Genomic DNA, 15,430 nt, shown 5'->3' with positions numbered 1-15,430 from the left:
TACAAATTCTCCAAAGCAGTCTAACAGAATACCTAGTAGGTACTTCAATCCCTGGTTCGGTGGAGACCTTAATGAGGTCAGGCAGAAATTAAGGCTTGCTGAGAGAGCATGGAGAATCTCTACTTTTACAACATACCTGAGGTCAATAAAAAGTTATTATAACAAGCTCATATGTAGCTCTAAAGCAAACTAATTTAGGACAAAACTGGACAATGCAAAAAACAGACCCAAAAAGCTGTGTGAAATCATCAAGCAACAGGCTAGCAACAGATCTAACCAACACCTTAAAGATTATATAAATTCCCAAGTTGTTAATTCACTGAAAAAACAAGGAAGATTGAATCAGATCTATTTTATTCTTCTCAATATCCACTAGGCCAGACCCCTATTCCATCCCTCCCTTAGCCTCCGAGGATATGGTCACCTGTCGCTGATGGGACTACAAAAAATAGTGCTGCATAGACTAACTTCAAACTTCTTGATGAAGCTGAGATTCGCAAAACACTAATAGCAATTAATCCCTTAACGACTTCAAGGATCCTCTACCCGCCAAACTCATCAAAGAGCTTATGTCCGCAATACTCCCACTTTGGTCTAGGATTATCAGTGCATCTCTCTCCCACGGTAAAATACATGATTGCTTAAAGACAAGAAAAGTTACCCAAATCCCCCAAAAAAAAGACATCGACTTGTCTGACTGCAACAATTTCCATCCTATTACTAACACTATGACACTAGCAAACCTACTAGAGACATGCATACACTTACAACTCTGCAAGCACATCATACAGCTTCAGCTCCTTTACCTTTTCCAATCTGTCTTCAGAACAGACCACAGCATGGAAACTGCTCTGAAAAACATTGTAGATGAACTTGAGACTACTTCATCAGAACGAAACCTGCCTACATTAACTCCTTGATCTCTCCTCCGCGTTTGATATGGTCAAACATGACAAAATGATAGACATTTTGGTGAAGAGGATTATTTATCTGCTCCCGTCCTAAGTTGTTTTTCCTCAATCCTTCATAATAGATCTCAACAAATCGAAGTCAATCAAACCCTGTCTGACATCACTCTGGTGTTGACTGGTGTCACCAATGCTATTCAATTTGCTCTTTGAACTATTTACCGAAATGCTTACAGACTCAAATACACAGTCCCACATGGAGGCAGATGACGTACAATTCTAATTGAAAATGTCCTCACCTGAAGATATCAAAACTCTTAACTGCACCTTACTGAAAAGCTAATAATGGTTAACCACAATCATGTTATGCTAAGCACACTCAATTCAGAATTTCTCCAATAGACCCCTACAATCTCTCTACTCCCACAAACGAATGGCTCAAACAGGTTACAGCACTCAACTGCACCCCACATGTACTAGATGCTACTAGATCATTAGGCATTTTATTGGACAAATACCTAATTATGCAAGATCACATCAGTGCAACTACTAAAGGAGCTAATTTACATTTGAACACTCTAGGAAAAATAAAAATAAATGTATCCAAAGATGGCTTTCAGTTAGCAGTCCAATTCCTAGTTGTCTCCTGCCTAGACTATGGGAGTGCCACTTTTCCAGGACTACCCAAAGCCAGGCTGGCTCCTCATTGGATCCAGCAATTGCGACCACATCATACCAGACCTGAAACATTTCAAATGACTCCTGTTCAAAGCCAGAATTCAGTTTAAGATAGCCTGCCTGACCCATAAGGCTCTTCATCACAACACTCCCATCTACTTGGTCACCAAATGTAAACTATCGCGAGGAAGTCGCTCCCTGGGAAGCCCTACCTTTCTATTGCTGAAGACACTGGAGTTTAACAAAAAAGAAAATGTATAACCCCTCCTTTTCCAGTCTTGCCCTAAGAATATAGAATGCAATTCCTCCTGAAACTAGATCTAATCCTTTGACTACATCCTTCAAACAAGAATTTAAAAAGATGTTGTGGAATAGATACCTTCAGCGTTAGTTACTGATTGGGTCCATGGGTCCTGATTTCACTAAGTCAGACTACCCTTCCTATATTCATCTCTGTATCCTGTGAATTCTAAGTCGTTTTGTTCTCTTTGTATATATATTGTTTCTGGCTATTCTTTTTTGTGTGTTTTTATACTACTGATTCTTATTTATTTATTGCTTGTTTTGTTCAGTGTTTAACTTTGTTTGCTATTTTTACAGTGCTCTGATACTCTGATGGGTCTTGTTCTCGCTATATAAAACTCCCTAAATAAATGCATAAGTATAGGCTAAAAGTATAGTCAAAACACATCTTGGTATTAATTAATGCTATTGGGGACAAATGTGTGCCTCAAAATGAGTAGACAAAATACTACATTTCGCTCTGTAAATAGAAGTAAATGCTTACTGCTCCAAAAAGCAATATCATTATGCATTTCTTGGAAAATCTTAAATGTGAAATAGTTACACAACAACAAATGCAATTTACACATGGGAATTTGTTTACAACTAAGGAGAAGAAACTCAACAATATATCATATCCATAGATCATGGGAATGTAACTTTTTGAGTATGTCTGAATAAGGAAATTCATACTATTGGGATTAACCGTGATACGTATGCTAGGTGGCTAATGGGGCTTCGTACTTCGTGGTAAAAATCCTATTATTATTATGGTTGTTACTTGTTGGACTGTTTATCAACCTTGCCTATTTCTATGTATTAACATTTAATAGCCCTCAGTATTAGCCTGGCGGTCTTACACAGTATAAAATCAGTCTCAGTGTACTAGGAGGTGAACTGGGAGACAATATGGAGCAAAATTGTATCTTAGCACGTGTTGCTGATGCTCAGTTAGGGGCAGACATACTACCCAGAGGTCAACGTTTAAAAAGTAAAAACTGGAGGGACACTGGTAAAATATATTTTGTTACCAAATGTCACACTCCCCCTGGTGCCAAACTAGAAAAAATACCCTTTTTTTTACAACTAATGAGTAGTGGACAGAGAGCGCTGCTAACCAGCAGAGTGGTCTCAGTTAACTGGTATGCTACTTGGAAGGTTCTGTGAACCTCTGCGTGATCTGAGGGACAATACTGAAACTGTTTTCAAGCAGACTGCATTCACTGCAAATTGTCAACACTAACAAATGTTTCTGGAACTGAACGAAATTCGATTTTGCATTCTAACTTTGACTTTGTTGGATTTTTCCAAACATTGTGCCTTTTGACAGATATTCAAGTGCATCCTCCCGGCTTAGAAGCAACTTTGCTGGACTCAAGAACAGCCTATGCCACTGTAGGCCTTTCAGAACCCACATAAGCTTCTGACTGAAGTATCTAACCAGAGTTATCTCTCTTCAAGGAGTTAGAATGTGTTAGTTTCACCCAGTCATAAACCAATAATCCCTAAAGTAAGGTGCGTCTGATGTCCAGCAAACTTGGAGGCGGTGTAAGCCTTCTGGAAACCCCTTTGTCTTTCGTACACTGTTTTTACACCAGATTCCTGTGTCTGACTATTGGCTCCCGCACAGCATATTTGATTAAATGTAGCCCATCCTGAAAAGTAACTTTGGCTATGTCCTGCTGGACTAATATTTCAACAAAAAAAAAGAAGGCAGACCTTTGATCTACACAAATTCCAAAGTTTATGTGTAACTGTAGGTACTTTTAGCTCTGCGGTACTTGGTGCCCCAGGTCCAGTCGGACCTTAATGGAAACACTTGTGGCCTGTTTTAATTTTGGATCTGTTTAAGGGAAAAATCTGTGATCTGTTCCCCCTATACCTCTTTTACAGATTAATAAACTGAAGTTAACATGAGAACAAACCAACTGTGGTATTCATCCGCACGTTTTCTGCACTTCGAGTGTGATATTTTCCCAGGAAATATGACACTTTGATGCACACCTCATCCCTCCTATAAACTGCACAGTGGCCTAAGGTGGCCAGACATATTTAGGAAATATACAGTAGTCGAACAGTAAATTAAAAAATAATTGTGCGTATCAGCTTCTGAATTGAAATGAAATGAGGGACAATCCAGAATGAAGAAAGTATTAATATATCACTCTTGAACAGATCTTCAGCAATGCATAAACTGAAAAAGAAACCCTCTGATCGAATGTTAGTTACTAAATTATGTGTTATTACATCGCATCACATTACATCGCATCACATTACATCGTAATACCTTTACATTACAATGTTTACCTCAGCTTAGATGCTTAGATGCTTAGAGCTTAGATGATAAAAGATATATATGTGTGTGTATATACACGTATGTGTATATATACTTATGTGAATATATAAAAACATATGTGTACATTTTTATATATATATGTGTGTGTGTGTGTGTGTGGGTGTGTGTGTGTGTGTGTGTATACATATATATAAACCTACTGCCTGTCACCAGTAGGTATTATAGTTAGGACCTAATTTCCATAGCAAAAGCTTTTTTTGTATTGCTAATAACTGTGCCACTGCTTGACGAATCTTCACAAAATTTTAAAATCTTGTGTGCCATGCACTTCAGCTGCTTTCTAGAAGGTTTCGGGGTGATCCGGGACCAAGAAAAAGTAATTTCCCATAGGGATTTTAGCAGTAGCAGCTTGCACAGTGGTGTGGCGGGGCATGGTGGAGAGGGGTGGGGGATGGTGGAAGTCGACAGAACACTGGATCAGTAATATGACATACATAAATAAATAAAACCACTTACTTTGTGCTCACATCATCAGTGACACGGCAAGCGCAAAGTAAGGGGTTTTATTTGTTTCTTTATTTACTATTACTTATCCCATCGTCTGTCGACTCCATTACCCCCGACCCCGCCCTGCCGCTCTTACCTGTGCGAGCCGCCACTGGATTGTAGATAAGACTGCAACCCGAACGGCTGAATGGACCTACATCAAATTTTGATAAAAGCTAGATCTTGGTCCAGAAAGAGTGCTTTCTACGTCAGTGGTTTTGGCGTTATTAAATAAAAAGATTTGTGCATATCTAGAGATGCAGATCTGACCCGGATCCTGTGTGGACAGATCCACAGGCCAACAGCAATACAGTGATTGGCTCACCGCAACCTAAGAGGAACATTGCGGCTGTCATTTGGTTCCCTGGGAAGAAAATGAAATATAAAATTGACAGGAGGGGTCAGGGTAGAGGTACCCTTAAAGTAATTAAGCTAACCTGAGCTCAACCCTAGGTAGCTATGGAACAGAGCACGGAGGCGTAACGACTGGTGAATTTATGCAGTATCAAAACAGTAATAATGTCAAAACGACAAACAATAAAAATCACAAACCGAATTAGCAAACATTTAATGAACACAATGACAAAAAAATGACAAAAAGCCAATAAGGGGAATTAGAAATATGAATTATTAATCTTCTAGGTGAAAATAGCACCAAAAGTGCAAAGCGCAAATGCTAGTCAAGGGCCACAGTACACCATAATCTAGGCAAGAGTTGAGGCTGATCGAGATGGAGGGTTGTTCAGATTTACCAAGTGGATTGATTCTGATGAAAGTCTGGAAGTCAAAGAGTTTGAAAAACCTTCAAATTCCTAATCCAAAATGGGACTTTGTCAATTGTTTGAGAAAAAGCTATCTCATTCCAGGACAAATTCGAAAGTGTAGCTGCCACCATAGAACTGCCGGAAGGATACCTGCCGTAGGTTTTTCCTGCTAGGGCTCTGGAGGTTTTCAGGCTTTTGCAAGACAAGTTTCTAAGTTCCAAAACAGAAAGAGACTTTGTTGCATTTTTCAGATATGCTGGAGCCTTTCAGGGGGACAAATCTGAAACTCAATACGAGGTCTTGGATCTGCCAGTCTTGTACTTTGCGCAGCAAGTCCCTCTTGGTTTTGGAACTCTGATGCAAATGTTTTCATAAGTTTCCAAACGTTTTCCTGGTGCCCAAGCAAGAACAGGAGTACATTTCAGGGTTTCAGGCAGAGGCTACCAGCAAAGCCCTATCCAAATTCCAGTTGCCACTACTTAGCTGGGTTGCATTGGGAAAAGGTCTCCTGCGTCTTTTTAAATCCATGTAGCTAGACACAAGGCAAACCAACTGACTCTTGGAGAGTCCACTTCTTTGTCTTGAAAACAAGGGGGAGCAGGTCCAGACCTTCAGAGTTCCTCACAAAGTCAGGGACAGCAGGTCCAGTCCTCTTCTGCAGTCCAGCAGCTCCAGACAATGTTCTAATGGGATGCCTTGGGAGTGTCACATTCATGCCTTGCAATAGCTACTGGGTGGGGGTGACCAATGGGTACTACCTAGCAAATGGGCTAAAGGTTCCTAGGGGCAATCCTAACCACTTTTGTTGTAGTCCTTGTTTGCCTTACTGGGCACAGACCCAAAATGCCATGCTTACCAGCATTTTCAAGATGACAAAAGTCTTTGCCACTCTAAGCTTTGGCTCGGAGGGTTGTAGATGTGTTGGGGTGCAGTATGGTAGCCACTTTAGTCCTCCCACATTTAAACCTAAAATCCAGGTTGTATCAGGCACAGAACACAACAAACACAGAGACAGTGGTCTCGTAGGACAAAACCAGAGTCATGCAGCAACCAGACAGGGAAGACACAATATAGGCAAGTGGATTATTGGTATGTGGGGGTATTCACCTTCAGCTAGTAATAATACCACAATCACTAAAAGGTCCAGCCAGGTTTCAATAAATTAATCCTTGCTCAACCCTTGGTAGCTTAGCAAGCAAGAAGTCAGGCTTAATTTAGGAGACAGTTATGTGTAAAGAATTTAATATCACCAAAACAGTATATAAGTAAAAGACACAACACAATAAAAATCGAAGATCATTTAATACAAATAGAGAATATTTTATCTTTAAAACAACACCAAAATGAAATAAATTCAAGTGGTGAACCGGAGATATGCATTTTTAAAGATTAAATAAAAAAAGTGTGCAATTATAGCTCAAAAAAACTAAAAGCACCATTCGCTGTTATCTAGTTGCGCTAGATCAGGACAGAGTGTAAGTTTTAGACTGACCGTGATGGAAAGCAGGACGGATAAGCTGTGTGCTAGGTCCTGGTCAAAGTTTACATTCAGACTTAGGGGCTGACTACGATGTCGTGAGGTAGGGCTCTGGATGGGATTCGGTATTGCCAAATACGATTCGGGACCCTTGTTTCCTGCCGAATAGTACAGTTTTCAGAACAATCAATTATGATGTACCCAAACTGTACTAGCAGTTCGAATCGGTTCTGAAAGGCATTGGATCCGTCTGAGCCTTTCGGAGCTGAATCGTTCAGGTCAATGGACACGGTTTCCAGACAAGCGATGACGATGAACGATTCGAACACCCATTCTGACTCGGTTTGCCCAAGACGAAACGGCTTTCGGAATCTGCCTTTGAAGGCCCCTTAACCTGGAGGTGTCCGAATGTGGCCCATGAGGGTACCCAAGGGACCCCTCATCCCAACCATGCACAATGTGGCAGGCCCCATGGGGTGCCCGCCACAGGGTGCAAGGTTTTCCCCAACCACCCCTTTTTCAAATAGGAGGCCGTGTTCTCGGTCAGAACACAGGCTCCCATTGGAATCAATGCAAGTCCAACCGAACAATGTTGGGAAGCATGCTAATCGGTCGTCCGGACTAGCAGGACACGATTCACTAGGAAATGAGTCCAGAACGGATTAGTTTGGGACAGATTCCTAACAACATCGTAATCAGCGCCTTAGTCTTTTTCTTTCAGCTTTTGTTTCCTCATGGGCTCTGCGGCAGGTCCTTGGGCTTCTCGGATCCGAAGTTTGATTCAACTGCATCCTGCTGCAGCACATTGCCTCAGTGAGCCTTTGGAAATCTTTGTCCTGGAGGTCGAAGGGCTCCGAACGTTGCAGTGGGACAAACCAGCGTGGTCAGTGAGTTGACGAAGCCGGTCTCCTCCTGGAGCTTTTCTGCAAAACATGGCAGAAAGTTTCCAAACATTGAGATATGGTTGGTTCTGAGTTCTTTTGGAGAAAATAAGGATCTAGTAGCTCCAGCAAAGGGCTCAGATACGCTGGATTGCCTCTTGGGGGATAGGACTTAATTCCCACAATGCACCTGCACAAGCCAGTTAAAATCTAGTTGCAACTGGTCAGCTGGGGTGATCCTCTCCAGCTTTGCAGGTGACTTTTTCCAGCTATGTTATACCGGTTGCTAATCAGTCCAAGTCTTTTCCTTTGTGGAGCCTTATGAGTGCAGCAGGTGCAGTCCTTCTGAGTGCAAGCCTTCTGTGGTGCAGTCCAAGGGTCCAGCAGAGCAGTCCTTTTTCTTCTGATGTTATAGGTATTGTTCTGAGGAGCTCCTGGAGCTCTCTCATATTTATCCTCTATTTTAGGCTGGACTATTTTCCCAACCAACAGGGGTACAGTTACCTCCCTATGCTATGACCACTTCCGGTGAAGTATTGCATGTTTTTGACCCAGAATGCACTGTCCTCAAAAATCAAAATAGAGAAAATCTCTCCTTGGTCTTTGTGTCTGTGCAACCCAACCCAAAGGTGTGGCTAACGTCTGACTACACTCCGCTTCCAGCCCCTCTACTGATCTAATTAGGGGGGCTCCTATTCTGGCTAGTTATCAAGGAAGTGGAAATAGTCTGGGTCCTATGTCATCTGTTTCCCTGCCTTTGAAAGCCAGCTTATCACCACAGCCCCCTTCATCTCCCTGGCATCCTCAGGAAGCAAATCTCCTCCCACTAAATGGCTGTATTTTTTCAGGCCCAGGGCTCTTCACACCTACTCAGGGAACAGCTTGGCTGAGTCTGCCAAAGGCTGACCAATCAGAAGAGGCTGTGTACAGGGGTGGCCGGGGCCAAAGAGATGGAGTCGGAAGCTTTAAGTAGAGATTTCAAAGAGGGCTTTATTTTTATATCGGATCTCCTTTTTCTGCTGGTGATTCGTTCTCGAGCAAAGGCTGCCAGGTCTGTTGCGGGCTTCCGTAGAGGATCCAGGATGTCTTTCGACGAGTGGAACAGTCGTCCGTCAGGCACGGCCACCAGGAGAAAAGGGAAAGAAATAGGGTCGGGTTAGGAAAGGTTCGGGCTCTGGAGACTTCGGGGCCGGGTGTGAGGGAAACCAAGTGCGCAAGTGCTTTCAACCATCGGTATATGTGATTCGCTGGTGCTCGTGAGGAGGGAGGGGGTTTACGAGACTATACAAGGGGCTTTACAAAATGTACAGGTTACTCCGAAGGTTGGACACGCCATCCCACCCAACCCGCTACTTTGCCCCGTACCTGTTGGAGCCACACTCCTCCCGCGGGAGCGTGGCGGGGCAACTCGTGAAGTCGGTGGCCTCCTGGCTTCTCCGGGTCACCTCTGGGTTTCCACTTCGGGTCCGTCTCGTACTTCTCCGCTTCCTCGCTCGATCCTCTCCAACTCCTCTCTCCGCAATGTAGCACTCTCTCCTCCTGGGAAACGCCGTCCGTCGCTTCTGGGGTCCCTCCTCCTTTTGACATGGTTCGGGTAGTGATGCGGGCTAGGGGCGGGTCCTCGCCATAAGTATCCTCCCAGTTAAAGGCACCAGGTTCCAATTCCTCAGGTTGCCAATGGTTAGCGTCATCTTCTTCTGGCCAGTCCTCCCGGAGATATAGATCGGGCTGCTGCAGAGAAGGGACAGAAGCAGGTAAAAGCGGGCCGCTGTCCACCAGTCCGACTCAGGGGTTTGTCCCTCGGTCGTTCGAACCGCCCCGTCACAGGCTGCTACAGGGCTGTTTTAGGTAACTTCAGGATAGTAAGTTTTAAAGTAATTTCCTTCACTAGCTACATTAAATCCAACTTTGGCAAGTTTTTGGATTTATTGTAACCATTATTTTGATACTTTGAATGAGATGTCTAGCTAGCCCCAGTCAAAAGTTAGACTTTATTAAGTTTGGGCCCTTGTGTAACGCAACTGGGGCTCATGTAGAGCACTCTGATACCTAATACCTTCGGGTCAAGTTTCCGCTATATAAAACTCTTGAAAATAAAAAGATCAAGCCTTCCGATGTTAGCCTATTGGCCTAGCAGCACTACAATAGGGGAAAATTACTTTGGTTGTTTTTACTTACATGGGAATATAAAACCTCTTTATATTGTCCTTGCTTTTTTATAACTATGCGCTCTACTCTTGGGGCACATCTTAGGGGTGACTTACAAGTTATAAAAATGTAGTTTGGGGCTTTGGAATTACTTTTAATTCTAAAGTAGAATTTGCACATTTTCTTATTTTAAAATCACCCTGCAAGGCAGGCCTGGATTTAAAATAGCACCATGCACCACAGCAGTGCAAATGTATGTGCATTAAGTCCACTGGTGCCTCTACATCTACATGCCCTACCATATAATAGAGACTTACAGCTAGGTTGCCCTTGCCAGTTAGAATTATACCAATTACTATGTACCTTTAGAGGACAGAACACTAACCCTGGGCTTGGTTAGCAGAATCCAGGGCACGTTCAGAGTCAGTAACCATCAGCATCAGTCCAACAAATGGGGGTACTCAGGACAAAATGGAGAACTTTCCTACATAGAACAAATGTCTGGGTATCTCCCTTTTGAATGCGCCAAAGTGTTAATTGTGTCTCAACAGACCTGTCAGTCAGGATGTGACACTGCGGTATCAATAGAATGCCCATAGCACCTATCCTACATCTTCTATTGAGCAGAGAAGAGTCATATCTTCCCTCCAGGTCAGCCTATTCCCTCCTGGGAAGAATTTCACACCTCTTAGTTTCTAATTGGCTCATTTCAAAAATACAGTATTAGTATTTTAATCTCTACTGTGATTATCTACATTGGAAGCTAGTCCAGCCATAATGAAAATAGTTTTTAGGGCCTTGTCACTGTAGGAACATGGTAATATCAATGTTCTACCTGTCCCACTTTTTTAAATACCATGCATCCTTGTGGGCTATAAGGCCCACATAGGGGCGACAATATTTGAATGGGAGGACTTTACATGTCAAAAACAGTTATTTGGGCAGGATGTAGCACAGGTTTACACCACAGCAGTCAGGCTGCACATGGTAGACCTGTAGTCATGCTTGCATAACTACTGCAGTGGATGGCAGAATAGGTGTCACAGTACACAAGTGGGAGTAAACGTCCAGGCTCCCTTTCTGTACCATAAACTAGGGACTTACAAGCAAGTTAAATGTGCTAATTAGGAAAAAGCCACTTAAGGATGATAAAATGGGGAGCACAAGCACTTTTCTCCTGGTTAGCGGGGGTAACGTTCAAAGAGTTATAAAATTAGCAAGAATGTTATCTGGCAAAACATCTTGTAAATACGCTCCTCTTTAGTGCTTCACTGTTCACCGTGCCTTGTTCCACAGGTGCTTCTGTTTGTCAGAGTCGCCCTGATGCCTTCATCCAGAGGAGGTGTCTTGTGTGCTGTAGTATGGGAATGGGAGAATGTCCAACTTGGGTTTCTTCTTCATGTGATATAGGATGCCCTGATTTCCCAGTGGATGGTGCAGCCTGACTATATAAATTCTCCAATCTAAAATAGTGATATCTACATTGGGAATTACATGAATTTACCAATCCAAAATGTGGGAGTGTCATGTACCTGAGTTAGGCCTGGTAAGAAATAGTGCCAATTTACATGTACAGTGTTCTTGCCTAAAGTTGTCTTCCCTTTGTCACATCGACTTTTGACACACATTTGCAATTGTGCCACTTTGGTAAGTTTCTAAGACACAACAAACTTGCTGACACTAACAACTTTGTAAGAAGGCTACCATACTGACTTGGCATTATGTGCAAGGTCCTCACGTGCCGGATACAAATGAATTGTTATTATGTTCATATGGTGACACAGCCATCTGTGGAATACAAACAATGGCAGCCTGATCACAATCTCGGCCCAAAGCAAGGATGCCATTTTCTATATATATCCTTTTATTTCCAAATACAATCAGAGGAGGCACTTCTACTGTTTTCAAGGGGTCCCTGCATGCTGAAGCTTTCACCTACCAGGTGACTGACATCTCTGTGAGGGGTGCCCAGTTTGTGGCCAAGACGGGGGTCCTACATTTTTACCCACCAGGTAAAAGGGTTAGATCATTCAGAAGTGGGTTTCTTGGCAGATCATACACTCACCCCTAGGCAGGTAGGTTAGGATTTGCATCGTAGGAGAATGCTAGATTCTTATAATAATGCATATGTTCTTAAATTCAAATAGCTTTATGTATGCATATGCAAGTTGTCTCAACAAGATGGTGGAACTCTTCGTTTTGTCCACTGTTTTGACATTCATTATAACTTTTATCTGATTCTGTATATTAATCATTGCAGTACATATTTTCTATACTAGAATCACTACAGTTCAATAAATATTGAAAAATGTTCCTTGGTGTATTGTTTGTATATTTCTCTGAGCGAAAGAGAGCACGGGTGAATGAGGGAAAAGCTCTAGGTCTGTCACTAAGGTTCCTGAGTGAACAGAGTTTTCAAGTTCAGTGCTTGCCAGAACTGTTTGCTCCCTGTCTAAGTTTAGGGGGACTAACAGTGGCACTGTGAGCTAGCTGGTCCAAGGGACAACATATCCTGCTGGGGTGCATGGAATCAGTCTGGCACCATCCTAAGTTAGTTCCCAATGATTTGTGGAGACTACCCAACAGGAGAGTAACTTTCTTGGAAACCAGTTCCTGTTTTTGGCATATGCATATAAATGGCTTGAAAATTGTTGAAGAGACACAACACATTACATTCCCTGATTTTTCAACTCTGAACAACCTCTTGCTCTACATTTGTGTCCCTGGATTTTCCCAGCAGATTTAAATCATTGCTTTACTTTTTCCCTTTCTGTTGCTTTGTGCAATTTTTGCTGTTTTTATTACTTTTTCCCTGCAAGCAGTTTTGGCTCAAATTGCTTATGGATTATCTCTCTCAGGACTGTTAACCTACTTGCCTGTTTTCTCCCTCCTGGTGTTTGTTGAATATCATGAACACAATCTTTTTCATCAATGCAAATTGTGCGAGATTGTCTGGGTGGTCAGATGGATGGCCCACATTGAGACAGTGTTGTCTGGGGACCGCTGGGAATGCCGTTCATAAGTGAAGTTGAGGATCAGAGGCTGCTTGCTCTGGGCCCCACCCATGCCCGTTCTCGTCATTGGTGACTATGTCAACCGAGAAAACAAACAACGGTACAGAACCTGCCGATGAGCCCAACCAAGACCGCTTCCACCAATAGTAAATGGTCCTATTGCTAGTGGGAAGGCAGGGGGAATTTGATATCACTGAGAAGCCATCAGTGAAAAACATCCCTGTTATTCACGGTTACCCATCTATAGGTATTTATGTAATATATGGGTCAATTTCCCATCCACTATTGGCAACAGACTTTTATAAAAGCTGTTATTCACTGCAATAAAGTCACACCTTCGAAAGACAAAAATTATTTTCAGCTTTTTCCACTGCTGCGACATAATAATAGTCGCCATCTGTTCACAGCAACTATACCAATGAATTTTAATTGGACAAGTACCTATGCACCATAAAATTGTATGTGGGTAACGAGAGTAAAGGGGAAGTTTTTGACCTTGGGGTTCTAAGGATCATACAGGAAGATCAAAGGTCACTCTCTTTTTCGATGATGTCACTTGGAACCACTCGGTGAAAACATCTGCCTTGTTCTCAGTCACCACCCAGGGCTTAAAGTGGGTCCTGAGCACTGACAGTTTTTTAACCCCTTGGGCGCGGCCGCGATTCTGCGCCTGTGAGGGACATTCCGATCGCGGGTGCAGTCATGACGGCCGGGAGCCGTCATCAGCACACGAGCACTGTGTGCCATGACGGCTCCCGGCCGTCATCAGCATGGAAGGGGTTAAGGAGGCCTCGAAACGGGTCTCTATTGGGCTCTGTTTTGTGCCCTTGCACAGGCGGTCCGTTTTTTTGCAAACGTTAAAAGGGATGGGAAATCCTTTAAAGAGAGTCATTTTCTCTATGGATTTCTCTTCTCTTTTCAGAAATCAAGGAGCAGCAAGATTGTTGTGGTGTCACCAGGGTTTTATGTGGAAGCTTTTTCAATATTATATACCAGCCACAGCTGCTGCTTATTTGTCTCATGCAACTAACAACCACTGACAAACCCAATAATCCTGACTTGTTGTAGGTTTGATGTTACTTGTTTTATCATATATCTGGATGCAATGACAGAAACAGCAAAATACCAGTCGGGTGGCACACTATGCTAAGCGCAAACTTTTAGCTTAGTGTTTTTAAGCCCCGCCCTTTATTATATTGGCCACGCCCCCTTGAGAGACCCCCCCCCCCCCCAGTTTTTTGATCCCACTTAAAGCCCTGTCACCACCTATAGACCTGCATATTTACTGTTTAAAACTGGTTGTATGGATAGAAAGCTGGACATCGAGTAATGCATACGAGGAGTGTGGAGGCAAACAGGCAATATTCTGACATGACTTTCGTCTTTTTCTTGCACAGGAGGAGCAGGAGATGCACAGACAAATCCACCGGAGCAAACTGCAGCACCACCAGAAGAAGCAGCAAAACAAAGCAGCTAACTGCCAGCAGTGACGTACAAGAGCAGCTGACGTGGTGTCCAGGATGCAAGGTCGCGTGGAACGGAATGCTGCTTCTCCAGTCATACACAGGACAAGGAAAATGGCGGTATTACACGGCTTCTGCCAGCGCAGAGAAATACTAAAAATAGAAGAACAGACTGTGCTAGAGGACAACATTTCTTCTCCATTTGCCATTAGCAATGGGTGAAGTTATTGATCTCGATGCGTTATCTATGGAGCTCACGAATGACCACTTGATGAAGTGATTTTAAATAGTGGGGCACGCCCCGTCTCACAGCCATGGCCTGCAGGACGTCAGAGATTTAGTGCACGCCCTGCTGCTTCGGCAGGTCCAAGCATCCCCTCACGACGAGTAGAGCTGCAGAAGGAAAGGAGAATGCGGCAATGTGTGACTGTTTCTCTGTCTGTCACAGCTACTTTGTTTACAATGTTTTGTATCGTGTGCTGTTCGTACTCTGCACTGCCTGTTTAATTTGAAAGCCAATACAATGGTTTCTTGTTCTGTTAATGTTTGCGCCACTGGTTTGCAGGGACTGATTTCATATAGTGGCGGTGTTTTTCGGAAAGACAACTCCAGTATCGGAGGCCATCGTTTTTTCCCCGAACATTTTTCAAAGCCTGAAACAATATGTTATATTTCCAGGGCGGGTGCAAGTGTCAAAAGTACAGCGGGGGCGTGAAATATATGGCTGCCTTTTGCTACTCAACGAGGGCACATTTTCTTTGATTGCCTTGGAGACGTTTGCACCTTTACGACTCCCAGTAACGTCTGGTCTTTACTTTTAACTGATGACTAGTGCGTTTGTACCAGAAATAGCTCTAAATTGTCAGATATTTCAATCAAAGATTTCGTAGGGATATCTTAAAAGAGCAGAGATTTCTGCTCGTTGTAGCAATGGTCTACTACTCTTACTTTGTACTACCCACTTTTGTAAAGC

At 43.0% G+C, this 15,430-nt stretch overlaps 1 protein-coding gene across 2 annotated transcripts in view; it reads left to right on the top strand.

Moving 5' to 3' along the window:
• PKIA (cAMP-dependent protein kinase inhibitor alpha) overlaps window positions 1–14,606 on the top strand; it is a 312,952-nt gene extending 298,346 nt beyond the window's left edge. For both annotated transcript variants that reach the window (XM_078685612.1, XM_078685611.1), the window contains one exon: window positions 14,392–14,606. In XM_078685612.1, the coding sequence (XP_078541738.1) occupies window positions 14,392–14,471 (80 nt within the window). In that variant the 3' untranslated portion in view covers window positions 14,472–14,606. The remainder of the gene's footprint in view (window positions 1–14,391) is intronic.
• Window positions 14,607–15,430: the final 824 nt, after the last annotated feature.

The sequence above is a fragment of the Lissotriton helveticus genome, chromosome 4_1, assembly GCF_964261635.1.
Source record: "Lissotriton helveticus chromosome 4_1, aLisHel1.1, whole genome shotgun sequence".
NCBI classification, from domain to species: Eukaryota; Metazoa; Chordata; class Amphibia; order Caudata; family Salamandridae; genus Lissotriton; species Lissotriton helveticus.
Note: the sequence above shows the minus strand (reverse complement) of the source record. Positions and strands in the feature narration are given on the sequence as shown.